General features: G+C 34.7%; 1 protein-coding gene across 12 annotated transcripts in view; it reads left to right on the plus strand.

Annotated features, from left to right (window-relative positions):
- The window catches only part of NBEA (neurobeachin), a 467,485-nt gene that overhangs the window by 69,258 nt on the left and 371,660 nt on the right, over positions 1 to 26,567 (plus strand). For all 12 annotated transcript variants that reach the window (XM_048295094.1, XM_048295084.1, XM_048295082.1 and 9 more), the window contains exons 2-6: positions 9,642 to 9,873; positions 16,283 to 16,383; positions 16,634 to 16,729; positions 19,079 to 19,200; positions 25,912 to 26,038. In XM_048295094.1, the coding sequence (XP_048151051.1) occupies positions 9,642 to 9,873; positions 16,283 to 16,383; positions 16,634 to 16,729; positions 19,079 to 19,200; positions 25,912 to 26,038 (678 nt within the window). The remainder of the gene's footprint in view (positions 1 to 9,641; positions 9,874 to 16,282; positions 16,384 to 16,633; positions 16,730 to 19,078; positions 19,201 to 25,911; positions 26,039 to 26,567) is intronic.

Below are 26,567 nucleotides of genomic sequence, written 5' to 3' on the forward strand. Positions count from 1 at the left end.
ATTTAATTTTAGAAATTAAATTAGGTAATAGCTAGCTTAATCTTAATAGAGAAATATAAGTAATTCCTTTTCTTACCAAACAACAGTGCAGTGGTATAAAAAAACCAAGCTGGGTTTATGGCAAGTGGTATTCAGCAAGGCAAGTGGCACATAAGAGAGCTCCTGAATAGTGAGGAAAAACAGGTAATGCCCTCATAGAGCAACCACTTTGTCTTCCTGTTTGTACCTCATGGGAAAGAAGGGGACAATAAAAGAGCCTGCAAACTACAGATTTTGGGTGTACAGACTAAGGGTCTGTATATGATGAAGATGATAGTGGGCAAGTACATGGGGCTAGTGGCCTTTGTCCTGATGGTATGTCACTATTTTTGTGATCTTAGCCAAAGTGTGTAGGTACCACACACACCCCCCCCATAATATTCACGATCAACATCCTTTGTCATATTTTTCTTCTTGAATTGTTATGTGTCTTTGATGTACCTGGGAACAATCCCACAGACTATTCTGAAATAAACCCCATAATTTTCCAAGACTAAAATTCCATTATCTGTATTGTTGCAATTTATTCTAGTCACAGAATGCATCTGTGAGTTAACATACAAAATAAAAATTGTTTTGACAAGTATGTTTGAATAATAACAAATGAATAAAGTAAACAAACAAACAAAAAATTTTTAAAAACCCAATTGTTCTGAGTTACTGGCAACTTCTGTTGACTACAGTTGTCTATTAGTATTCATTGCAAATACATTCTGTTTGCTCCTGTATGTGAAGTTTGGAAAACAGGCATATATGTTCACTGAGGGATTTTTCAGTTGTTTTCTTTTAAAAACAGACATTGCTGTTTGCACAAACATGTTGTGTAATATTGTTTGCTGTGCAATACAAATTAGATTTAAATCAATGTGTAATTGTTGAAAATTTAAAGTTTCTTAGAGTTTCAATTTTTTGGTGATGCTCTCTGATAACTGTTAAACCTCTGCAAGGTTTGCTTTACAGAGATAAAATATCATTCAAATTACCTAAAAAAGAAAAAACCCAAAAAGCTCCATATAGTTTTTGACTCTTGAAAAATAACTAAGGGATGCTACTGACCTATTAGATTTGGCTGTGCAAGTTTCAGCAGTGCAAATGTGTAGTCTTATTAGTAGAAGAGGCTACACAAGTAGCTACAAAAACCACTTATTTTTTCAGAGTGTGTTTCATTAGTGACTTTCATAACTCTCAGTTGTTTCAATTTCTTCTGCTTCTTTTCTGGCTTGGAAACAAAGAAGATACTTTAAAGCAAAAACAACAACAACAACAACAACAACAACAAAAGCACAATTCCAAAACACCACCAAGTAGCTACTTGTTTTAAAATATACCTGGTTATTGAAACTAGGAAATCAGAAGCCTGTATATTAGAGCTTATACTGTACTTGCATCTGTACCTTGATCTTAAAGTTATTTTTGAAAATGAGAGAAGACAGGGAAGAATTGGCTATGAAGTATTAAAAGCAAAATTAACCAGTAATATCTGTTTAGTAATAGTATTTTTCATGCTCTTTCATCTGTGCTCACTTATCAACTTCTTTATAGTCCATAAAAATCAATTTTGAATTTTTGCTTTCAGACGTGTGGCAAACCTAAGCTGCTTGGTTTTATTTATTAAAATAAATTGTCAGTAACTGTTCCCTTTTCGGAGGTAAGAAAGTCCCTTATCTAACTGGCTGATCTCTTTTGTGATTAAGTCAAGATCAGAAGTAATTTATAGGAGAAACTGAACTAGATAAACTGAAAACAAATTAGTTCCAAGTATGAGAATGATTTTAATTTTACTTCACTGAAAATAAACCTGCAAATTTTGTTTCTTAGTCTTTAATTATTCAGGTTTAACGTCTTGAACTAAAAGCTCATGTTCTCCTTTGGCCAAAAGTGATTTTGGGGAGATGGAGATAATAAATAGGAAGAATGTCTCCTTCTAGTGACACAGGAACAATAGACCAGGAGGAGGACTTCTGGTTTTGTGTTTTGGATTAGGTACTTTTATGTAAAATTCTTTTACCAGTCTTCATTTGTCAGAAGTGATTGGATTACTTTGCAAATTCTTCTAAGTGGGTAATATTTGTTTTGTGTCACAATTTAAAAATCTCTTTTTTGCATCCCTCTAAGGTAGGACTTTTTATTTCAAAGAATCTGAGTCTTGTGCTAAAGAAGCTTTTATGAAGGCAGGTATTTGAACTTTACATGACTAATTCCTCTCCTACCCCAAAATAGTGGTTTTTACAGTTAGGTAGAGAACAGCTTGAGAAATTTGTGCCAAATAGCCCATTTTGGTGGGGTTTTTTTTGTTTGGTTTGGGGTGGTTTTTTTCCTTTTTTCTCTTTAAGCATCCACAATACTTAGAAAAGGTCTAACATTGTCAGGTATGTGTTTAAGAGAGCAGGGGAGAGAAGGAGTTGTAATTTTCTCCTGGCAAACTATTAAGTTAAACTATTAGCTCTGGGTTATACAGCCTTGTGGTCTGTCCAAGTGTAATTGATCCTTGTCTCAGTAAATCATACGTATATGCAGTTGATCTGCCACTGGAGTTGATCTGCCTGCAGGAGTATCCTCCTCCCACAAAGGAAAATAGAAGAAAATAAAGGTAAATCACGGAGATATTTTTAAGCTTGTATAATAACAAGCTCGTTATAGAAAGTACTACATGCTGACCATGTTACTTCATTTGTATTGTTTCAGCAAGTGAAAAAAACCATTTGAATTCATTTGTCACATTACTTTAAATTTGTCAATAGACTTACTAGGTAACATTCCCTTAGTGACAAACTGCTGAGTATGTGCGATATATTATTCAGAGTAAAAATGTTTTTGAAGTTAAAATGAAGGAAGGCTTGTTTAAAAGGGATATGTTAATGTGCAGAATTACATCCTGTTGTAATGATTCACAAGAGAATCAGTCTTTTTAGCGCTGTCATTTGGTTCTAAACCATATTGTGAGCACATTGGTTAAGATTTATCCGACATTACTTTAGATGTGCCTGTCTGAACTCGTTGTCCTTTTATAGTCAGTAAAAAGTACTACATTCCCTGAAAAAGATTTATTTCATTCTGATGTTGCATCTAAAACCACTGAGATGAATCACTTCCCTGAAGCATCTTTTACTTTCCAATGATGGTAAAGAGAATTGTGAAAATTAGCCCAGATACACATAACTGTAATTCAAATCTCTAAGGACTACCATTCACCAATTTAAATTTACCATTTAAAAATAAAGAATGTATACCAGTTATGAAACATACCTTCTTAAGTGTTTTTTAGCTGTGATTTTCTCTGTAGTTCTATTGATATATTTAGGTTAACAAGTGCATATGATCAGCACACGTTTCTGTCACTGAAGAGTTTAATTTATTCCATTTAGCATTCTAAATGCTTTTGCCTAAAGAAATCTTTCATGCAGTTGAAGAAGAATCATCCTAAAAATCTGAATTAATTGTTTTGAAATTTAATGGTTTAGTTAATGACCAGAAAACAGTAACTTGTTTTTTTCCTGCCTGGGTCCTCTACTGCTTTTCTCTTGACAACTGTGTTTTAATCTTATACTGTTGCCCTGTCTTTATAAAAGAAAAAGTAGCAGCCTGATTTCTCATATTTTGAATTCTCACTGGTGATTATGAAATCAGTTCAGTGTTGTTTTGTAGAAAAGATGTTCCAGTTTTGACAAGAATTATTCTTCAATGTTATATGATGGCTTTAGTGATCAAGAGTTAAATGTTTACTAATTTTCTCTTCAAAACAACTAATTGATTTGGGATTTTAAGAGATTTTCAATCCTATTCTCATCTCCTTTCCAGTGGAAACGTGTGTCAAATGCCAAGTCAGCTGTTTTGCAATGCCTAAAAAGATAGAGGAGCATGGGGGAGAGGAAGAGAAATAATAACTTTGTTTCCAAACTGTTTGCCTCCTATATAGCTGCAAGGAAAGGCTTTTTTAATCTGGTTGTATGTCTATGTATTTGAACCTAAAATGCTTCAGTTCAAAACAGATGATGATTGTTGTCATGTTGACTGTGATATGCCCTCATTTATTTTTGCCTTTAGAAAAAGCAGAGCAAATTTGATAGTAGTTAATTAGAAAGGAGAATGTAGGAGTGACTTGGTGCAAATTGGGCCTGGATTTGGATAGGGTTGTAGTAATTATACTATTGTGATACTTGAATTTTTCAGTGGCACTGTCTGTCTAGTATTGGAATTAATATTGTTGATTTTTGTTTAAATAAATGCAAATAGGACTCAAACTTGAAGGAAGCTAGAAAATGCTTTTTTGACAGCAATTAATCTCTCTGCAAATTTAGAGATTTAAATGCTTGAAGAGTTTGGTTTATATAGTTCTAACATACTTTCTTTAATCGTTGCAGTCTATGGCTTCCTGAGGAAAGGAAGTGGATAGGGAAGTTTTGAGCTCTTCTCCCCGGTATCCAGGGCCAGGATGCATGGGAATTGTTCAAAGCTGCATCAGGGGAAATTTAAATTGGGTGTTAGGAAGCATTTCTTTGTGAAGAAGGTGGTCAAACACTGGAACAGCCTTTCTGAAAAGGTGTTTGATGCTCTAAGCCTGTCAGTGTTTAAGAGACATTTGGATAATGCTGTCATCAACATGCTTTCCTCATGCTTTCAGACAGTCCCAGAGTGGTCAGGCACTTGGACCAGGTGATTCTTCTAGGTCCCTTCCAACTGAAATATTCTGTTCTCTGTTAATTTCAATCCATTCTTCCAAACTTGATCTGAGGAATCTGGTACTAAAAAATTCCAGTTTTCAAAAGCCAACAATTTAATTCTAGATGTTCTGCAGCATGTATTTTATTGCATTTCAAGGACTGGTATGAATATACTATCTGAGATATGTAGACAACTTCTCGTGTTTGGGGCAGTATTTCTTCTCTGTTCAGGATCAAAAGGGCATAAAAGACCTACCTAAGTTCTGCAGAGATGTGGCAACTTAGGAAGAAATACTTGTATTGCATAGCATGATGAATGGTAGAAACTTACTGAGGAATGGTCACAATATTGAGACAATGGAGATTCCAAGTAAAGCAGCTGCATTTGAGAATGATGGTGTAGGTTAAGGGAGGTTCTTGGAGCAGTGTGCAAGGAGTGCCAACCTGTTGTTATAAACAGTCTCAGCATGGGGAATATAGTCTAACTTGCTTATTGCTGGCAGTTCAGAAGCACTTTGGGAGGAATTATTTGTTCACCACAATCAACAAACCTGGAACCGTGATCTGAACATTGGGTTGGCGCTTCATTTCTTACAGCTGTGCCGCGAAAGATGCAGAATATGACAAAGTAAAAGCAATACTTCAAGATACTTAATCACAGTGAAAGCATAGTCTTCACTGAATATTAAATATTCCCTTGAAGAGTGCAAAGACTTGGTGTTTGACATAAAAAAAGAGTGTATTTGAGATGTATGATATAAGAGCACTGATTTATGGTATGGTATACTGGCTTCTGTAAGGATTTCTATCAAAGTGTTCATGTTGTACTCCAGCTAAAATTTGTCTTATTACAGAAATCTTCCACACGCTATATTAAAAATAAGTTACTTTATAGAAGTATGATTTAACTTTTTGGTATGTGGTTTGCATCCACAGTTCTTCTCAACTTAGAAAGTTGCAAATTCATTATGAATATTTAGTTCCTTATTGGCAGTTTTTAATAGTTCTTTGTAGCAGCATCCTCAGGGTCTCCAAGACCTCTTTTCTGGATGATAATATCAGGCTTTGGGGCCTGTTGTCCTGTACACATGAGGAAAACTATAATAATGTAGTATTACTTTGCATTTACTAATTTTGAATTTTTAAGCATTGTTGCCTGGACAGTTGATATCAGAAAAATCTTTGCAGCTCTCAGTAGCTGGTGTTTTGTAACTGCATTTAATGATTTCTGGCTCTTCAGCAAAGTTTGTCCTTTCATTAGTGTCAGCACATTATCAGCTCATTGTCACTGTGGTTCTCTGCTGGTTACCTCCCCCTGTTGTGGAGACTGGTTATTCCTCTTTACCTACGGTCTTCCTTGGGAAGTGCAGGTGCAGAAATGTTGTTAGAGGATTTTTTTTTTTTTGTAGTGAATGATCTACTTCTTTTATTGGCTGAATTCCATTTGATCATGCACATTGTAGAACAGAGATACCTGCTTTATTTCTTGAACAAAAATTAACCATGTTCATTTATTTCTGTATACTCACTTCACTTTTGTTTAGCTTTTCCTTGTCATCTTAGACTTCTTTTTATCAAGACTATTAATATTTTTAATTCATGATGAATTTAGGATGACTATTTTAAAGAAGTCACCTCCCCCTGCCTTCCTAAATTTTTGCTATTATTGTCAATTAGTTCATTAATTTGTTTCCTTTATTAAGGAAGTTGATTTTTAATGATAATTATGATAATTTTTACTGTCTGAAATATACTTAAACTGAAGTTAAGGGCAAATAGGAAAATTTTAATGTTTTCTTTGGTGAAATAAGCAGTCGCCCTGATGGGCTATACATTTCTTGTTGCCAGTTGTACAAGTAAAGTACTTGTAGCACCTCCTGGATAGTCTGTAGCCCAGTAGAAGATTCTCCATGAAAGCAATTTTATTAGCCCTCAGTGTATTTTTTGATGCATATTTTCTGAGATGTTTTGTAGAATGAGACGTCTTGGTTTTAATGGTACTGAAATATCCTGTTACTTCAGACTGACATGGGAGCTTCATTTCAGTCTTAAATGTTACATATTAGTATATTGATTTATGTTAGAAAGCAAATACAGTTTGACTTATTTTAGTCTTTAGTTAATTATTTCCATCTGTTTTACTCATTCTATATTAGTTTATTAATTTAAATTAACCAGAATTTGACAATGAATAGTGTTTGAGGAAAGGGGATCAGTCTGTATTGCACCTCTTCATTCCAACTGAGGCATTACTGGATTTTTCCTTGTTTTTAAGTCCATCTTATCAAAACCAAATGGTGGGATTCGCCTCACCTAAATTTGGTAGTATATCTAGTCTGAAGGTAGTATATCTAAATATTATCACAGAATTTTTGGAGTTGAAACAGAAGTCTGGAAGTTCTCTGATCCAACCCCTCTGTGAAAGCCAGGCCAACTGAGGCTGGTTGTTGAGATCTGTGACCATGTGGCTTTTGAATGTATCCAGTGGTGAAGATTCCACAGATACAATTTTTCATCCTAGACATCCTCTGTTGAAGGAACTGGAAGAAAGTAGATACTTCCAGGAGGCGTTTAATTTCATCTTGGGATAAGCATCTAAGAAACTTCAATTGAATGTCTTCTACATATGGCTGTTTTACTTCTGTGTGTTTTTAACGTAATCTCAGAGAGGCTCATCCTGGTGAAGAGAGATCTGAGAACGCAACAACCCAGATTGCTGATGAAGTATGCACATGTTGCATAGAAACTCCACCTGGGTTTCTTGAAAAGAGAGTAAAAACTCTACAAACCTATTTCATTATTCTAAAGAATGACCATAGAAATACTGTGCTTCTAATCTTGAATTTTTTTGCCTTCCTTTGCTACACATTATGTGTTTACCAAATATGCAAATATATGATACGCAGTCACAAGGTTTAAATTAAAGTACTAATTATAATTAGGATAATAGTTTTATTTGAATGTAATTAAATGTCTCAGGAGAACTAAGGAGGTAGTCAGTTTATATATTTAGCATATTAGAAGCTTTTATGTTACAAAATTATAAATTGTTTATTAGCAGTTAATTGATAGAGGAAGAAGTAATTGAAAGTGAATGAAAAGTATGAATTAGGGTGGAAGCCAAAGATTGTCCTTGCTTACTTGTATTAATTGTCTGAAGATTGGGTATGAAAGAAGTCTTTGAAGCTTTGGATAGGTTTAGCCATCAAAAAAAGTTTGCATAGTATTTCAACTTTCTTATTTTTTAGAGTTTAATTTGAAGGCAATACCTACTGCTTTTAAATAGGCCACAGAGTTGCCTTCTATTAAAAATGACTGTTGAAATTATGCACTTGTAAGAGATAATTCTTTGAATATCTTTAAAACATGTTATTGAAATTTTAATTATATAACTCCATGAAAAAAAATAGAACAGAACGTCTTAGAATTATTTTAATATTAATTTATTCCATTATTTTGTGTAATATATTTACAGTTTCTGTAATTAGTGTTACTGACAGGCTGAGAGAGTTGAATTTGTTCAGCCTGAAGAACAGAAGACTCCAGGCAGACCTTATAGCACCTTCCAGTACCTAAAGAGGGCCTAAAAGAGAACTGCACAGGGAGTTTTTACCAGGGCGTGTACTGATAGGTTGAGAGGGAGACGGCCTTAAACTGAAGGAGGGAAGGTTTAGATTAGATATTATGAAGAAATTTTTTACTGTGGGAGTGATGAAGCACTGGAACAGGTTGCCCAGAGATATTGACCAAGGCTGGATGGGACTCTGAGTAACCTGGTCAAGTGAAGGTTCCTGTCTCTGCCAGTGGGGTTGGAACTAGATGATCTTTAAGGTGCCTTCCAACCCAAGGCGTTCTGTGATTCCATGACTCTATGAAATTTCACATTGGTGCTTTCAAAATTCTTTAAAGCTATTAGGATAAATTAGGATGCATGCTGTGTTTCCTTCATAATTGAAGGATGTTTCTACCATTGAAAGGGGATTGGGTTTTTTAAGCTAAATTTTATATTCCGTTCAGTAGGTTGTCTTGAATTCAGCTTTTTTAAGTTGCACAAGTGATCGAAATTGTTGAATTCTATTCCTGAAGATATATTTGGTCTTGACTGTACCTTCTTTTGCTGGTTTGCTTTTCCCTCCCTCTGATTTCATGCCTGGCAGTTGTGCTATTTAATTGGAGCTCAGGACTTTATCCGAGTTTTGCCAGTAGCTGGATAGATGGGAATCAGGCTGTCATTTCATCAGTCCTGCTGTTAACTCACTTCTCATCTGAGTGCTTGTTCCTCTCCTGGTGCAGTCTCTCCCTTGCACCAGCAATAGGTTTCCTTGACCACACGATGAGCTGATCTGTGGTATAGCAATGTAAGTTTTCTGTGTCTGTGTTGGTCCAGAGCAGAACACTGATTCTTTTTCTGGGCATGACTGCATGACTGTTTGGGTGGGACAATGGAAAAGGCAGTAAGGTCTTCCAAATACAAAACTAAGGGCAAATGTTGGCTTATATCAGGAGAAAAAGCTAAGTTAGTTTTAGTGTCTTTTTATTTTTGAGTAGGCAAATTTCAGAGACTGTTGGAAAAGCTTCAGTTGCTTCTTGAGTTTTTCAGGTTCTGCACTACATCTGTCTGGGCCAGGCTACTATTTAAATTACTTCATAGGAAGGAATACTTCAAATATATTTTGATTTTATTTTATTGAGATGCTATATTCAGCACTGTGACAAAACTGAAGGTAGTATTTTATGGTACTAGTGTGTACATTTTTTACAAGTTTTTTTTTGCATAGCATGATTGTTAGTTTGCTCTTACAGAGCATAGCTGTGAGTTTCTCTTATCAAAATTACTTCTCTAATCATGTGAAACATATTCTGTATTGGTCACTATGAAGGTATGAGAGACACTAAACTATGGATTTCACATTGTAATGCTGTTCTTGTTTTCTTTTTTAGCTGGTTGGTGGTGAATTTGATCTAGAGATGAACTTTATAATCCAGGATGCAGAGAGCATTACATGCATGTCAGAGCTTTTGGAGCACTGTGATGTTACGTGCCAAGCAGAAATCTGGAGTATGTTCACTGCAATTCTACGTAAAAGTGTCCGTAATTTACAGACCAGCACGGAAGTTGGCTTAATTGAACAGGTACTGCTGAAGATGAGTACTGTGGACGACATGATTGCAGGTATAAATTCCCCACTGATAAAATAATTATTGCATTCTTGAGCTGTCAATGTTTTATGATTATGGAAGGGTGTGGGATATTTTGATTTTTACTTAAAGTGATGTTTTCATTAGTACTGCTATTGAGTCAGAAGTACTTTTTTATTAATTTCAGGAAAAATGACAAAAATATGTTCTTAGTTTGAAATCTATGTAGATACATTGTGTAAAATAACTGGTTGTTAATTCATCTGAGAAGATATTGTTATCTTAGTGATAAAAAAAATAAATTTTTAACATAATTAAAAACACTATGTTAGACTTTTTAACTACAAGGCAATATTTTAGGTTTTAAATACATTGGTCATTTTTAATTATGATGTCAGAATTGCTAGATCCATTTTAAACATAACCTCATCTGACAGCATATCAGATGTTATTTATAGGTTAGAATGCTGGATGTATGGATTATGTTAAACAATCATTCCATAATGCATACCTGTGATCCCTAGAATATATCTTCATTTTTTATACTTGTGTCTTTTAACATCCTATAACTTTTTGCAGCATTAAAATATATCATGCTTTGTTTACTGAAAATAAGTGATGAAGTTATTGCCGAGTTATGGTTGTCATAGTATGTTTGAAGAAGTTAGTGATATTCCACACTACCTCCTCTCAGCCACAGGGTACAGATTATAATCCTGATTACTTGGATAAAGAACAGGTTTGCTCATCACATTTAAATACGGCACCTGAAGATATACATATGATTACTATTTATTTTCCTGGAGGGAAAAAAAAAGCAGTTTCTTTCAACACAGTGTGAAAGTAGTTCTTAATTTTTATATAGTTTGTAACTGATGGTAGGATACTTATATTTTGAGGCATTTTTGAAAGATTTCAGAGGTTTACCTTCCATAATTCTAATATTTTAGTTGATGATCTGATTCCTGACACATATACAGGTTTTGGGGAACAGTAAACTAGCAGGATTTCAGATGAGAAGCAAGATGATAACAGTAGGATGAAAAAGGGGTTACTGGAGGGACCCCAACAAGGAATGATTCTGTCCTTGGCTTTTTTTTTTAGTATAAATGTGTTTGTAATATTAAATATTTGGAAAAGCTGTATACTGTTTTTCAAAGCAAATCATAGTCAACACCTTGTTGATTAGAAATGTATCTGTAAATGCTAAAATCATAAGTGTTGTGCTAAATACTGTACTGTGAAATTCAGACTGAAATATAACAGACCAATAGATTCACAAATTATGGTTTTCACCAAATATGTTTTGTGTTACAGTATTTGTAAGTATGTCAGAATAGTGTAAGGGTAAATATACTCTTTTATTCCATGTTAAATATAACATTATATGATGAGAACAAACATTTCTATCTTAAAGTTTTTCAGGGTTTTACTCATGGAAATAATGTTCTTACATGGGTAATCACACCAACAAAATTTGTCCAATTTAAGTTCCTGTAAGTGGTACTTCTGTATGTGGCATACAAGACTGTAATGATGTCACCATTAGAGATATCTTTTTTCTTTTTAAACTGCCTAGCTAATTGTAGAAGTCGGAAATCAAGAGCATAGGATCTGGCTTTTAGGAGTATTTGGGAACTGAAAAAACACTCTGAATTTACAGATATTAATATAAGCCAGGGGTAGTAAATTAAAAAAAAAACAACCCTAATGGATCCTCTACTTCATTAATCTTTTTTCTGAGAGTGGTCACATAGTGCTTCAGAAAGAGACCTTTTGCAGAAAAAACTTCAGTAAGCTTGCTCTTTGGTATACTTATGGATGAAGGGAGCACATATTTAATTTAAAATCAAAACTGAAAATTGGAATTCTGATGACATTTTAGCTCTGCAGTGTGTTTCAAATTATTTGAATATTCTTATATAAATCATGAGCAGGGAAATAACAGAATCATGCTTCCTAGGGTTTTTCTCTGATAACTGTAAATAGGTGATTTTTTTGATTTTTTTTTTCTGAACAAGACATGGAAGCAACCAAATTAATCGTTTTGCTTTTATCTCTTGATTTCTGTAAGCACCTTAGTGTCCTTTTATAAGTGGTAATAATGTTGGTAGTAAGTCAGAAGTAACAACTTATAGTTATTACTCATGTAATAACTATTTTGATATTAGGCAATATCAGAGACAACTAATGCAGTATCTGTATTCCCTAAGCTGCTGTGCAGTTTTTGAGGTCATAATTGACAGCAGATGACTGTAGAACTGTTTTGCCTCAAATATTTCTGTGAACTTCCCAAAGCCAGGAAATAAAGTAAGAAATTTTGTGCTAAAATGATTTTTAACATTGAAGGGAGGATGTTTTGAACAAGAGCTGTGTTAATTTTTACTTCTAGTAAGTTAGTACTACTTTTTTTCCCAAAACAATTGCTAATACTCTGTCAGCCCAATGTTTTGAAATTGACTTTTATCATCTGTAAAGGGTACAGGTTTTCTGTTTTTTTTTTTTTTTTTTTTGTAATTTGCTTCTCTGGGATTTGTTTGTTTGTTTTTAGGTCATCTCATTTGTTCCTTTGTGAAACACTTTGATTAGACCTAGATAGGATTTAAATAGACAAGACAGGCATAATGTCTGTTTTGTGTTCTGACAGCACACTTTCAGGACCAGTCTATGTCTGAAGCCACTCTTCTCTGATTTTATGAGAGTAAGACAGCAGCAAATAAACACATACCCAAACTTTTGCAATGAGAACAACTTTTCTGTCTGTTTAGATGAAGACTGTCAGATTCATGAGGTTCTGAGTACTTTAAATATCTCACTTTATACGATTTTACAGATTCTGTGGTGAAGAATAAAAGCTTAATCACTTTGAAAGTCTCAATGGCAATACAAATGGGTTCAATTTGCTTTCAGAAGCATCACCTGTCAAAAGTAATCTTTGTATTGTGATAATCTGTTATACTAACAGGGAATGGTCACTCATTTTATCAAAAGTTAAAGAGAAAACATTTTCATAGATGATTGGTGGTTTTTTTTTTTTTTTTTTTTTTTTTTTTAAACAGCTGCACAGGATCTCCCTTGAGGGATTCAGTTTTTACAGTTCTCTGTTTCCAGGTGATGAGTAGTGAAGCAGGTCATCTGCTCTGAGGACTCTTTGGGATAGTGTGTCTGTAGTCCCTTCTGAGAAGTCTTTACTGCAGATGGGAAAGTAGTCTGAACTCATAGAGAGTAGATATGTCTCACCTAAGTCCCATTTTTTCTCCACAGTTCTGTTGTGATGCTGTAGGTAATTGTTCTAAAATTGCTGGGACTGAATTCTTAAGCACTGAAACAGTTCCTAGTTTTCAATCAACAATGTTGGGTTTTGACTGCTCTGTCATTAATGGGCTGTTAACAAGCTTTTCTCTTTCAACTCCTTCCATAAGAAAAACTGCAAAATTATTACATTCTATATTTACAACCTGTAGAAATTAATTTACATCACCAACAAGGGTTAAAATTCACAGTTTCATGGCCATGTAACATTAAGAGGTTAAGGAGGCATGAGGGTAGTTTCCTGAAGTTGTCTTTCAAAAGCCATTTAATATGTCCTCTAAAGTTAATGCCAGACCCCTCATATTGATATATGTGCATTGTTACTTGAAAGACAGGCAGGCAATTTTTATATTGTATTTTCATATTAAGTGACTGAATTAAGCATTCCTTCAAGGTTGCTGGTTAATTTATAGATCATATGAAAACTGCTTAGTATGAAAGTATTCCGAAGGTGCCATTAATAGAAATTAGAAATGCATTAAAAATGAGAAACTGCCTGTTTTCTCCTTCTGGACTTAATATTATTTTATATGATCTTGTTTCTGAAATGAGATCATGGACTCCAGTTATATACATAATCTTACTTTATATTAAAAAAACAAAAGATGTAGACATTAAAAAAATCCAGTAGTAGTATGCTTTCTGACCTTTGTCCATTTATAGATGAGTGGATTATTAGGATTTATAAACCAGATGGGACTGACTCTTTTATGAGATTTCTAATAAGTACGAATAAAGTTATGTAATAGTTGTTTTTAAGTCTTTTTATATGGAAACAGAAAACAAACCTTCTTTAGAGGAATTTACAACAATACCTTTAAATAGCCCTAAGTGCTTCAACTTCCACAGATGCTGTTTGTTTTATCTTTCCTTGATACCTACTGGGCTTCAATCTTACAGGTCATTATTTTACCCAGAGTTACATAATTAGAGAGCTTACATTTGTTTCTCTCCATCAATGTTTAATTCATTACTTATAAATATGTATTTCTAATGCCTGTAGGTTATCCACATCTTCAGTAGAAATAAGAATTTTTCTGTGCCATAAGGTAGTACAGGGCTATAACAATGAAACAAAGCAGCACATGTTCAGTGATTTTTAATACTTGCCAATCATTTCTGTGTTTGACTGTATTAATTTGCACTTTTGTCATCTATGTTACAAGATTTTTTTTTAATGGTGTTCTGATTTTCACCAGACAACTTTGCTTCTACACAACATTTTTTCTCCGTGAAGGAAGCAAAATTTGCAGTCTCTTGATCTGAAAAGCAAGCTGAAACAACAAAATAAGAATTGGGAAATTCTCAGCCAAAGATTAGTATTCACTTGTGCTTATTTCCTTTTCTAAAGAAGAGTTCAGTTTGTGACTGTTCCTGATCATGTGCAAGATGTGCAAATCACTGCCAGCTTCACATTGCAGGCTGGAGACTACAGTGAAGGGGGCAGGTACTAGGAGAGCTGAGTCATAGAATTCACCTCCATGAAATACAAGGTGTTTGGTTTTCTTAGCTGTATTTTGTTTTCCCTAAGTCCGTCACAAATATATGTGGCACTATTTTTAAAGGGAAGATTAAAGAAATGAGAAAGGGATATAAAATCTATACTTGAAGATTAGGACTATATTCAGAATTTATGGTGAAAATGTCTACAAAGTTGTTTTGCCTTTCCTGATATGCAGTTTCACTCACCAAACGGTTTACTATATCTTCTGTAAATTAAATGATATTTCATTCTTCACACATGCCTTTTGCTTGCTAAGGATCAGAGGCTAGTTTCATAGTGGAAAAAGCTAAATAAATATTAATGCTTTTGCTCAAAACCACTTATATATGGATTTGCAAAAAGAAAAAAATGTTTAAAACCAAAATATGAATGTGAAATGTCTTTGGAAAGAATTGTTTCTCCTGAGAGCTACTCTTTGTCAGCACCTGTAAGAATCATCCTTTCACTAATGAACAGAGATAACATGCAGTCCTACAAATAAAATATAAGATTATATGTAGAAAGTTATGTCTTTACAAGTTTTAGCAGGGAGACAGGAGGGGGGCGGGGAATTCTGTAATTGTTGAACAGATGGGGAAGGTGTGTTAATTCTGATTCTGTTGTGTCATAGCTCTTTTGTTTTGAAAACTCTGTACTTCACTGCTTGATCTTTGAATTAAATTCTTATGCCTCATCTGTGAAGATGAGCAAATTGGTCTTCCCCCTGCTAGAGGAAGTAGTAATTCTTCTAAGTACATTTTATTCCAGAAAGAAGTGTGGAGTATAAGGAAAGGTTCAGCATTCAACAAGCTAACAAATTCTTAAAATGAAATTCTGGGGTTTTAAATAAAAATTCAAGCACTACCAGTAATTTAAACCTGATACTCTCTGAAAGGAAGACTCTGTTTAATGTTCTTACTGTATAAGTTCATGGGTTTTGAGACATTGTAATGAAAGCTGTATTCCATAAGCTTCTTTTTATTGTGCTCTTTAATTATTTTCTCACTATGATTTATATTTTCCTTACTTTTTTTTTTTTTGTTGTTTTGCTCTTGTTTGGTTTGATTGCTGGGTTTTTGTTTGATTGGTTTTGTGGGGTTTTTGTTGGTTTGAGTTTTTTGGCAGGGGCCAGAGGGAGGTGTTGTTTTTCTTTTATTTTCTCCTGGCCTTTCATTACAGCAAAAATCAGAAGCATTACCTCTGTAGCAAAAATGTGGGAATTATACAGATTGCAGTATAAAATGCTGGGTTTAGGTTAATGTAAAGCATCTTTTAGGTCAAAATATTTTAAAAAATACTAACTTCAGAGGAAGGAAGGAACTCTTACCCCAAAAATATACAGCAGGAAGGCAAAGTTTATAATGTGTGATGAATGTTGTGAAATGGGAAGAATTAATGCTCCATAAATGTAATACTTTTTTCAAAGTGTGATGCAAAATTTAAAACTGCACATTTAACTTTTTCTTTCTAAAAAAGATAAAACAATGAGAACATGAAATCCTTTGTAAAATATTTAATACAAGTAAGTTGGATTTTTAGAATTTGTGAATACCCTTACTTTTAAAGGTATTAATTTTTTCAGCTTTTTTTTATTTTGTGTCAAAGCAGTGAAATTCAGAGTTCAGAATAACTTTATTTTCCTTTGAAGATCTCCTAGTTGATATGTTGGGGGTTCTTGCCAGCTACAGCATCACTGTCAAGGAGTTGAAGCTTTTGTTCAGCATGCTTCGAGGCGAAAATGGAATCTGGGTAAGCTGTGATCAGATAAAACATTAAGTGTCATTCCATTAGAGCCTGAAGTTAACATAAGCTGTCTCCTGAGACACATAAACTTGAATTTGTTTTCTCATGTTGACTGAACATATGTTTAAGAAGTATTTTTGCTAACTGTTTTAGAGTTAATTTGCTCTGTTGTTTGAAAACTGTCCACTTTCCATTGTAGCCTAAAGATTACAAAAATGGTTGTATTGACTTTTGTGCAATTTTCTTTTTTTCACAGCCAAGACATGCAGTTAAATTATTATCAGTCCTTAATCAGATGCCACAAAGACATGGGCCTGATACCTTTTTCAACTTCCCAGGCTGTAGTGCTGCAGTAAGTTTTCAACCAAAATACTACAATTTCAGGAACAAATAAATAGCTCCTCATTTGCATTTCCCTTCATTTGGTTTCAGAAATTCTTGAAAAGGAAATGAGGGGGGAAATTCATGTTTGGGTAATGTAGACATTGCCTTCCACAGACTTACAAGGTAGCTGTATTGTTGAGAAGTTGCACTTGTGAGGATGGAATGTCAAGCAGTGGATTTTGGTCTGGGGAAGTTACTGTAAAAGGGAAACCTGAAAATTCCAAAGAATGGTGTTATTTCATTGGAATAATGTAATCAATATTATATAAAGGAAAGCTTTGAGGAAAATCAAGCAATGAACTTGTCCATATCATCAGTTTACAGTGACTGCTTAGTCATGAATTTTATTATAAAGTTTTCATTTTGTCTGAATTCCATCAGCTGTTTCCTTTCCATCAAGGCAGTGATTTAAGTACAGTCTTCTGACTTTTCTTTTTGAGGTAACTTACAATGGTGAAATTATATTCCTTTCCAAACCTTCCCAAGTGGATAGTCTTTCTTCAATTCACTGCATGTACTTTCAAACAAATCCCTACAAATAAATTATTGTATACAGATTTATAGATTATTGAGAGAGTACATACAAATGGTTAATACTGGGAAATAGAAATCTGAGGTACAGTTCCATTCTGGTATGGAATGGTATATTCTCAGGGAGAACTTGGAATCTTCTAACAGAATATAATCCTGAGATTCCTGTTTTCTCATGCCAGTGCACGGAGGCTGCCCTTCTTGCATTTCATCCATCAATGACACTTATAATTTTCTTTAAGCACAAACCACTATGTCCATTCCTTGTGAACAGACTTTTCAGAGTGGGAGATTGCATCAGGGAAGTAAACTAGCTGATAATCACTGTTTTACACCTGGGTTATTTTTTGCTAGATTGCTTCTTTGATCTTGTTTGATACCCAGCCTCATAAACAGATGTGTCAGCAAAATGCATAGGGTCGATTAATTACTAAGTTTTGAAAGGGAAATTTTCATTATCTCCTGCTAAATTAAAACCACAGTTAACCTCTTTTACAAGTACATGCAGCAGCAAGACAGCTGTTGCAGAATATGAATGTCTACAGTGACACATACTGCTTTGACATTTTTGGGCTTCAGAGGCAAACCCTGATGAAATTTGTCTCTGAAATTTAATTTTGTATCAGAGGTTCAAAAAATGTTTTGCAGGGGAAGAATTTCAAATATTCCTCCCTGTCCAGAGATGTGCATCAATAACAGGAGTTCTTGATTGTAGTCCAGAATCTCTTTCCTTTGTTTGAATCCTTCCAGGATCTTGTTTCACATACCCCTTATGATGGACTGTGCACCTGTAAATCAAGAAATTGAGTTTCAAATTTACACTTTATTAGCTCATGTTGGATTACACTATGAAGTTCTGGAGAGGACTTCCTCTGAAGTGGACCAAGGGCAGATATTTATAAAGTGACCCAAAAACCAAAGCATTTCATTAGAAAAAGGAGACTGGAGAGGACCTAGTTGACTAGCACTGAGTTCATTTTCAGGTGTGATGCACAATGTTGACATCAGACAGAGAAACAGCGTAACTTTTAACTGGCATGATAAATATCAGGTTTGCCCTCTTTAAGGTTAAGTTCATGCTCCTTGTAAATCCAAAACTTCAGTGGCAGTAGGAAGGAGCCAAGAGCCTACCGAACCAGTCTACGGATATGCTGCTGAGAGCTGCTTCATTTTCCCAGCTGCAGGGCTCTTCCCAGTACTGTATTACATCTCTACCAGTCTGTGTAGGTAGCATGTGAGTCACTCCAGTTGGAGGACACCTTATGGTGGTGGTGGGAGTACTACTCCCAGGTATTGTTCCCATTTGTCATCAAGCAGCTTTTCTGCTTAAGGCAGGAAACTGCCTCTCAGGAGGCAGGAGCCATATCCCAAAGGTGTTCCTTGAAATGTTTAGTTTTAACAAGGAATCTCTATTTTATGATCTGTTGATTTATTTGATTTTATATTTAAGTTTATTGATGAGATTAATAATTATTAAAAGCTGAACTTATAGTTTAATTTCTGCAGAAGTAATTTTTCTATTTTTGTTCTGTTAATATTGCCCATTCACAAATTTAATTTTGTGTCCTCTATTGATAGAATTTATGTAGTTAAAAGTTTAAGTATTTCAAAATAGACAGAAAAGTAATGCATTTATTCAAAAGCAGTATTTGAAGGGTTTTTTCTATATTTTATATTTGAAAGTTAAAGCAGATCTACAGATCTAGAATGGCACAGGATTTTAAAAAGGCATTACTTTTAACAGTATTTCTCAAAAAACTAATTTTTGTTTCTTTCTTTTTCCCAGGCAATTGCATTGCCTCCTATTGCTAAGTGGCCTTATCAAAATGGGTTTACTCTTAACACCTGGTTTCGTATGGATCCACTAAACAATATCAATGTAGATAAGGATAAACCCTATCTCTATTGGTAAGTAGCTTATAATGCTGCAGTTATAGTTTGTTCTGGCTTCCTAACAACAGTTAATCTTTCTCATTCTTTTTAGTTTCTGACATGTTTTCTCCCTGCCCCCATCAAATATCTACAGATTTTGATGGCTGCTCACTGTATACAAACTCTTAAAAAGTCATCTGTCCTTTTTGCTTTGCAATTCGTAAGTCCATGGATTCAAGATATGGGCCTTGTAGATAAACCATAAAATCTAGTGTGGTGGTTTCTTTAGGAGTTCTAAAATATATTATTTCTTAGAGCTGTAAACTGAGAATGTTGTCATATATTCTTTTTGGTGGTAAAGATTCGTAGCCGATGTCAGTACTACAAAATAAATCCGTTAAACTCAGAGCACACTGTTTGCACATTATCTAAAGGTAATATAAAGTACATCTATGAATATGAAAACAGCTTACTGATCACCTGTTCTCCAAAAATGTGAAAAACTAATGTGAATGTAATGCGCATAAAAGAAACAGAATATACCAATCTCAGGAGGAAATTGCAGTATCACAGAATATGTTGAGTTGGAAGAGACCGATCACGATCATTGAGTCCAACTCCTAGCCCTGCACAGGACCATCCCCATCACACCGTATGCCTGAGAGCAGTGTCCAAACCCTTCTTAAACTTTGTCAGGCACCAGCACCAGCTCTGACCACTTCCTTGGGGAGCCTGTTCCCGTGCCCGACCACCCTCTGGGTGGAGAACTTTTCCCTAATATCCAATCTAAACCTCCCCTGACACAACTTCAGGCCTGTGACTACAGGTCCTGTGACTACAGGGAAGAGATCAGTTCCTGCCCCTCCTCTCCCCCGTCATGAGGAAGTTGTAGTTGCTATGAGGTCTCCTCTCAGTCTCCTCTTCTCCAGGATGAGCAGACAAGTGACCTCAGCCACTCTTCATACGGGTTCCACTCCAGACCCTTCACCATCCTCATGGCCTTCCTTCAGACACTCTCCAATAGTTTAATGTCTTTATAAAATCTTGGTGCCCAAAACTGCCCCCAGCACTTGAGGTGAGGCTGCCCCAGTGCAGAGCAGAGCAGGAAAATCCCCTCCCTTGCCCGGCTGCCAATGCTGTGCCTGATGTCCCCCAGGACATGCCTGACCCTCCTGGCTGCCAGGGCACTGCTGACTCATGTTCAGCTTGCCATCAACCAGCACCCCCAGGTCCCTTTCCACAGCACTGCTCTCCAGCCCCTCATTCCCCAGTCTGTCCATACATCCAGGGCTGCCCCACCCCAGGTGCAGAATCTGGCACTTTCCCTTGTTGAACTTGATATCGTTGGTGATTGCCCAGTCATCTGATTTGTCGGTCTCTCTGCAGGGGCCTCACTGCCTTCAAAGGAGTCAACAGTTCCTCTCACAGTTTTGTACTATCTGCAAACTTGCTTTTATGCCTTCCAGTCCTGCATCCAAGTCATTTATGAAAATGTTGAAGAGCACAGGGCCTAAGATGTAGCCCTGCAGACCCCACTAGTCACAGGAACAATGCAAATTCTTGCAATTTTTAGATTGTGGATTAACCCAAGCTCTAATTAATAATTCAAAATGGGAAAAATATCCATCTAAACTTTACACAGATTTCAGACTTTGCCACATAAAAGTTTGTGTCACATACAACCACCACCAATAGAAAGATACCAAAGTAAACATTTATTTTCTTTCAACATGCTTTTTGATCATATAATTAATATCTTTTTCAGTTTAACTAGATGAAAAATGTGTAGTATAAATAACTCTAGGCTTTAGGTGAGTGCAGCGCCTTTGTGGTGTGAGACAGCAGTTATATCAGCTCAACCATGATGTGAAAACTGATTCTAAAAACTGGAGATAGGAAGCAAAGGAATGCTTTCGCATTTGCCAGATGTGAAGGAAATTTGCCACTATTCTGTTGTTAGGGACATGCTAAACCCTGCTTCAAGAAATGTAAGTCAATTTGGTTTTTTCTAAAAAAATAATTCTAATTATCTCTGAGGATGATGTTGGGCAGCTGCTGACAGTCTATTAACACTTGTGTATTGGAACAGTATTGCAGCTATCTTACCAATTATAAACTGAGTGTGACAATCCTGGAAGAAATTTAGAAGTCTGAGATTTGCATAAATGATAAATAACAACAAGGCAGAGCAGTCAAATTCAAAGGGTAAGGTAAAAGAATTCTGTAGCAGAAATTTTAGTATAAGCCAACCAATGTCATATACCTGGCAGTGGATAGTGGGTGCCATGCTTACAGAATGAGTAGTTATATATTAGAAAGCAGAAATTACAGCAGGATGTTAAAGATTGTTGTAGGTTACCAACTGACTGTGAAATCCATTTTCATTGCTTTAGCTGAAAGAGCTAATGTGATCTTTTTAAGGATAGTCTGAACAAACAGAAAAGATAATAAAGGTTCCCTTCCTGAGATCTTGGCAAAAGCATTACTGGAAAGCCATTTACGGTTAAGAATTCCTACTTCTTTTAAGAGACCATGGGAAAAACTGGTACTATTCATAAAACACTTGAGAGTGTCCCCTGGAAAACATATTTTATAATAAATATTTTTTTTTAAAATCTGAGATCCGGTGGGTAGACTACAAAACAAGAAAATTCAAACTTTTAGATACACAGAACTATGGTCACTTCAACTATCACAACTATAAGACACAGTAAAATAATAATAAACATCTTCATTATAGTTTAATAGATTGTTGGAAATATTTCTTAAAAACTAAGGTGTAGATTCTTTGTCATAAAGACACTGCAAATTTAGATATTTAGGGCTAGCCTTGAGTATGCTCAACTGGGAAGTCTCCTTCCTCTAAATCAATTTACTTGTTCCTGCTAAAAAAAAGGGATGGGTGATGTAAGTAAGGCCTGGAATTAGATATGATCAATCCAGATGCTAGGATTGATTTTAGTGGGGGCTTTTTGTGGTTTTTTTTCAGTTTTTTATTTTTTAAGATGTGCTTTCTTTCAGATTATATATCAGGTTCTCTGAAAGAGTTAGAAGGTGAACTGAGGCTGGATTGTCATAAATGTTTTTTGCCCATAAAACATCCAAGTGCTTCCACAAGCATTATATGGAAGAATGGCTAAAACTTCTGAAAGTACATTCTACATTTTAGTTTTACAGATGTAGAGACAGGAAGGAAAAAAAAAAAACAACCAAAAATCAAGCTGTCTAATATTTTCAGACTTTCTCTAGGGCTTATGATAATAGAGATAATGCAGAACAGTTGCAAAAGCATATAGTGGAATTCCAAAGTTGGTAGAAAGCAAATTTCACACACACCTTTCAGGCAAGAATGAATTAATATCTTCTCAATATCAGCACTACAATCATGTGTTAAATTGCTCATAAAATCATAAACTAAAGAAACTGGAATCGCTAAACAGTTCCACCAGTGGATGGAAGAATGCTCTCTTGCTATTGAAGTGTAATAACATTCACTAGCTGCTTTGAGAAACTGGCTGAAATGGAACATAATTGTAAAGGTTATATGAACAAACTGTAGTAAAATTGTGTTCCAGCTGCTATGGGAGGTAATTTAAGGCTCATAAAACCATATGGCTGTTGATGGTACTGCTCTTGTTGTCTCCATGCATTTCATCTCTGGATGTGGCAAGTTCTGCACATGTAGGTAATCGGTAAGAAAATTTCTTTGCAATATCCTAGAGACCAGTCCTAGCCTACATTACCTCTGGCAAGAAAGAAAATGTGAAGATTAATATTATATAGTATAATGTTGAAGTAAACAGAACACATTTGAATACTCAGTTTCTTAACTACTGTTGTATTAGAATTCTTATTAATTTAGGGGAAAAACAGTAAAATCTTGAGTAAGTTCATAAATGTTTATAAAATCATTCATTCTATTCCAAGACAAAGAGCCCTGCTAAGAAATTAGCAGTTTTTTCATTATTTCATTGCTTTCTCATGTTTGTGCGCAGAACTCCAGGAAGTTAAACACATGACAACTCAGTGTTTAAAATTTTAGAAACAGTCTGATTTGACCATAATGGTGATAAAATCAGCCCAGTAACCAGGAAGGATAGGAAAGGGAAAAAAATTTAAAGATGTAGACCTTTATTCAAGAGAGATTCTTTATTTCAAAATGCTTTCTAGCTCTTGTTCAAAGTAGTAGGAGACATTTTACACAATGGTAATGTTTTATCAGGTAGAACCATGATATTTTCAATGGTTGGGTGTTGTTAATTTAAAATAAAAGATTATATTTGACATCTCTAATGAAATAATACAACATCATATGTCAGAACGTAGTGAATCTCTGTATTGTTTTAATATCCTTCAGAATGGGATTCCATTAAACAAAACCATTTTAGACTGTAGAGATGACTTACATTGCTGAGAAACGAATTTGGCATCGTGAGAGATGCAGTTACCTGCTGAAAAGTTCTTTGAGTGGCATAAGGCCCTAAGGAGATAAATCAAAGTCTCAAACTATCTCAGAACACATTCAGTTGTTCCTGTTGTAAGAGCTGTATTTTAGGTTTTCTAACCTTCATTTTATTGTACAGAATTCAGTGCTGTGGTCATGCAGGTTGTGTATATGGGTAATGCAGATTGTATACGTATATGGGTGATATTCTTCCACAGGGCTGTTCACTGCTCCTTTTGTTGGGGGCTATAGCTGCCTTTGGGGTCATTGTGGAAGCCAGATCATTGCATGATCCAGATTAAAAATAGTCTTCAAAAGATTAAAGGGAATGGCAGTGTTATGAAGTATCTTCACTGCTGAGATCAGTGATAGTGGACAGCATGTAATATTTCTTTTCATTCTTAGGTTATGTCTTTGGTTTATTTAGAGAGGACATTTTACGTTTATTAAAGAAGTGGGTTTTTTTTTTTTTTCCTTTTTTACAAAGAGAGTTCTGTGGAAACTTTGTAAAGGCAGTGGCAGGGAATAATGCTCCTTTTCAGCACAACAGCTTGAAGGGAGAGAGAACTGTGTACAATGTAGAGAAGCAGATGAATGAATAAGACACAGCCTGAATTTGGGAAAAAAAAGATATATGCTATATCTACTTCCAGACTGGAAGTAGAAACTTGTGTGCAAGGACCCATTAGGGTGCAGAAAAACCATCTATAGGTGTTATTACTCCTGTTTACTCGGTTCTGTTTACACTGTTTTTAAAATTTAATAAAAGTATTCTAATTAATTAATTAAAACAAAAGTGGCTTTCTAAAATTTGAGAATTTGAATGTCTCTTTTTTACCTCCTCTACAAATTCCCTCATAGGAGAGGAATGTCTAAGCCCTGATCACCTCAGGGTCTAATCACAACACCTATCTTATAAAGAGTTTATTTTTTTCGTAAGGTCATGGTTTATCAACTATTTTTTTGATGGTGAGCGAAGAGGAAAATCTGATTCTCTCCTTAAATAATGTACACATGCAGGTTTAACTGTAAGTTTCTGAAGATTGAATAAGTTCCACAAATATGCAAATTTTTCCATATTAAAATCATTATTGTATATGTGTGGTAGGGTAGACCAAAAATATACAATTTCAGCAGCTATTAAGGAAGATGAAATTTGAACTTGATGTTTGTGTGTACCTTTCACCTCTTAATATTCCTAGAAAAAAACTAGTAAAAATGTTTGAAGAAAATGTTGCAACAAAGAAACAATTTAAATCAGTATTATTGCAATAACATAAAATTATTTTATAAGTTAGCTACATTAAGAGAATGAGAAAGTATTAATTAGTGGGCTACAGGGCTTTGTGCAAATGCTCAAAATGAGTAGTGTCTTTTTTCTTATATTTACAAAGCTTCATTTCAGAATTCATAGCTGAAATTCACCATCTAGACCTTGTATTTCAACCATTGGTTATTTATTAAAGAAAAGTCTAGAATCTTTATAAAGTTGCTCCATATTGTTGATAGCAAACTGCTCTTCATTGTACTTAGCTTTGCAGAAGGGATTATGCAGCATAGCTGTAGATATGGACTTGCCGTTTTTAAATTGTTCTGTGAATGTCATTCATGAACTTTCACCAGTTACCTTTGCAAAGTGGTTTTTAAGTCCAGAATTACTCTTTAAAATGCTTTTGATTTCAAATATAAGTGGAGAAATGTATGAGCTTTCTTTGTTATCTTTCTTTATGATATTTGTCATAAGGAAGCTTGGAAATCCTTGTTAAACTTACTTTCTTAAAATTGCAGTCCTTTATCCATTTGACAAATGAAAATAAATCCGCAACTCAGATGATTAAAACTTCATAGATCATTAGCAAATTAATTCATAAGTCTGAAAAATAATTCCTGTGTATAATAATTATCTTGAATCCAAATTTGTGTCATACCAGCTGCATCGTTCTCTGAATCCCCCAAAATTCTAAGGCATCTCACACTTGTTCTGTAATGGATATTTCTTCACAGCTTTAACCAGATATGTTATTTTAAACGATGATTAATTAAGAAACTGAGGGTGAAACATGATAGATATAATACTGTCTTGGATTTTAGAAAAAAAAAAGTCCTGATTTTTAAAATGTGGTCTGGAATCTATTAAGTGCTGAAGGTGAGTAGCTCCCCAAAAATGGTGGAAGAAAATTAGATTCACCATTCCAGGTACAAATTTATTTTCTTTTTCATGGCACTTTAAAGTAGTATTTGGACCTTTTTATTATACAATAATTCCCCTTTTCTCAATTTCATTCATAATTCTTTCTTTTCAGTTTCCGCACTAGCAAAGGTGTTGGGTATTCTGCTCATTTTGTTGGCAACTGCTTAATAGTTACGTCGTTGAAGTCAAAAGGCAAAGGTTTCCAGCACTGTGTGAAGTATGACTTTCAGCCACGCAAGGTAAGCAAAGTGGTGTTTACAGTAAAGAATAACATTGAATAACATGAATAACATTGACACTGTGCTTCTGGGATGAGGGCTAAAATCCCTTTAGTGCCGTAGTATTACTAATAATTTCGTATTTATAAGTAATTGCTCTAGTGGTCATGCAAAGTTACAGTTCAGAATCAATTCAAGAAAAATGTAATAATTTATAGCATAGCATTTCTATGAAGTCAGTTTGCTTTTCAAATTACTGCTTAATTAGCTTCAGATAGAGAAGAGTTTTGAGTACTTGTAAAATGGCTATTATTTATATACCATCATTCTGTTTCTGAAAATTCTGTACGTGGTAGCTTTGTTGCCAAGGTCTTATATGATAAAAGGCTCTGAACTTTCTTCCATGTCAGTGCTGTTTTGGGATTTCTCATTTTTCATAGTAAATCTTGATTATATCTCTAGATCATTTTAGTGTTTATTTCTACTCTCTGCCTAGTAGTCTTAGGGGAACAATGATTTTGCGGCCTTCAGTATTGCTGTTAGTTGACTT

The sequence above is a fragment of the Corvus hawaiiensis genome, chromosome 2, assembly GCF_020740725.1.
Source record: "Corvus hawaiiensis isolate bCorHaw1 chromosome 2, bCorHaw1.pri.cur, whole genome shotgun sequence".
In the NCBI taxonomy this organism is placed as follows: domain Eukaryota; kingdom Metazoa; phylum Chordata; class Aves; order Passeriformes; family Corvidae; genus Corvus; species Corvus hawaiiensis.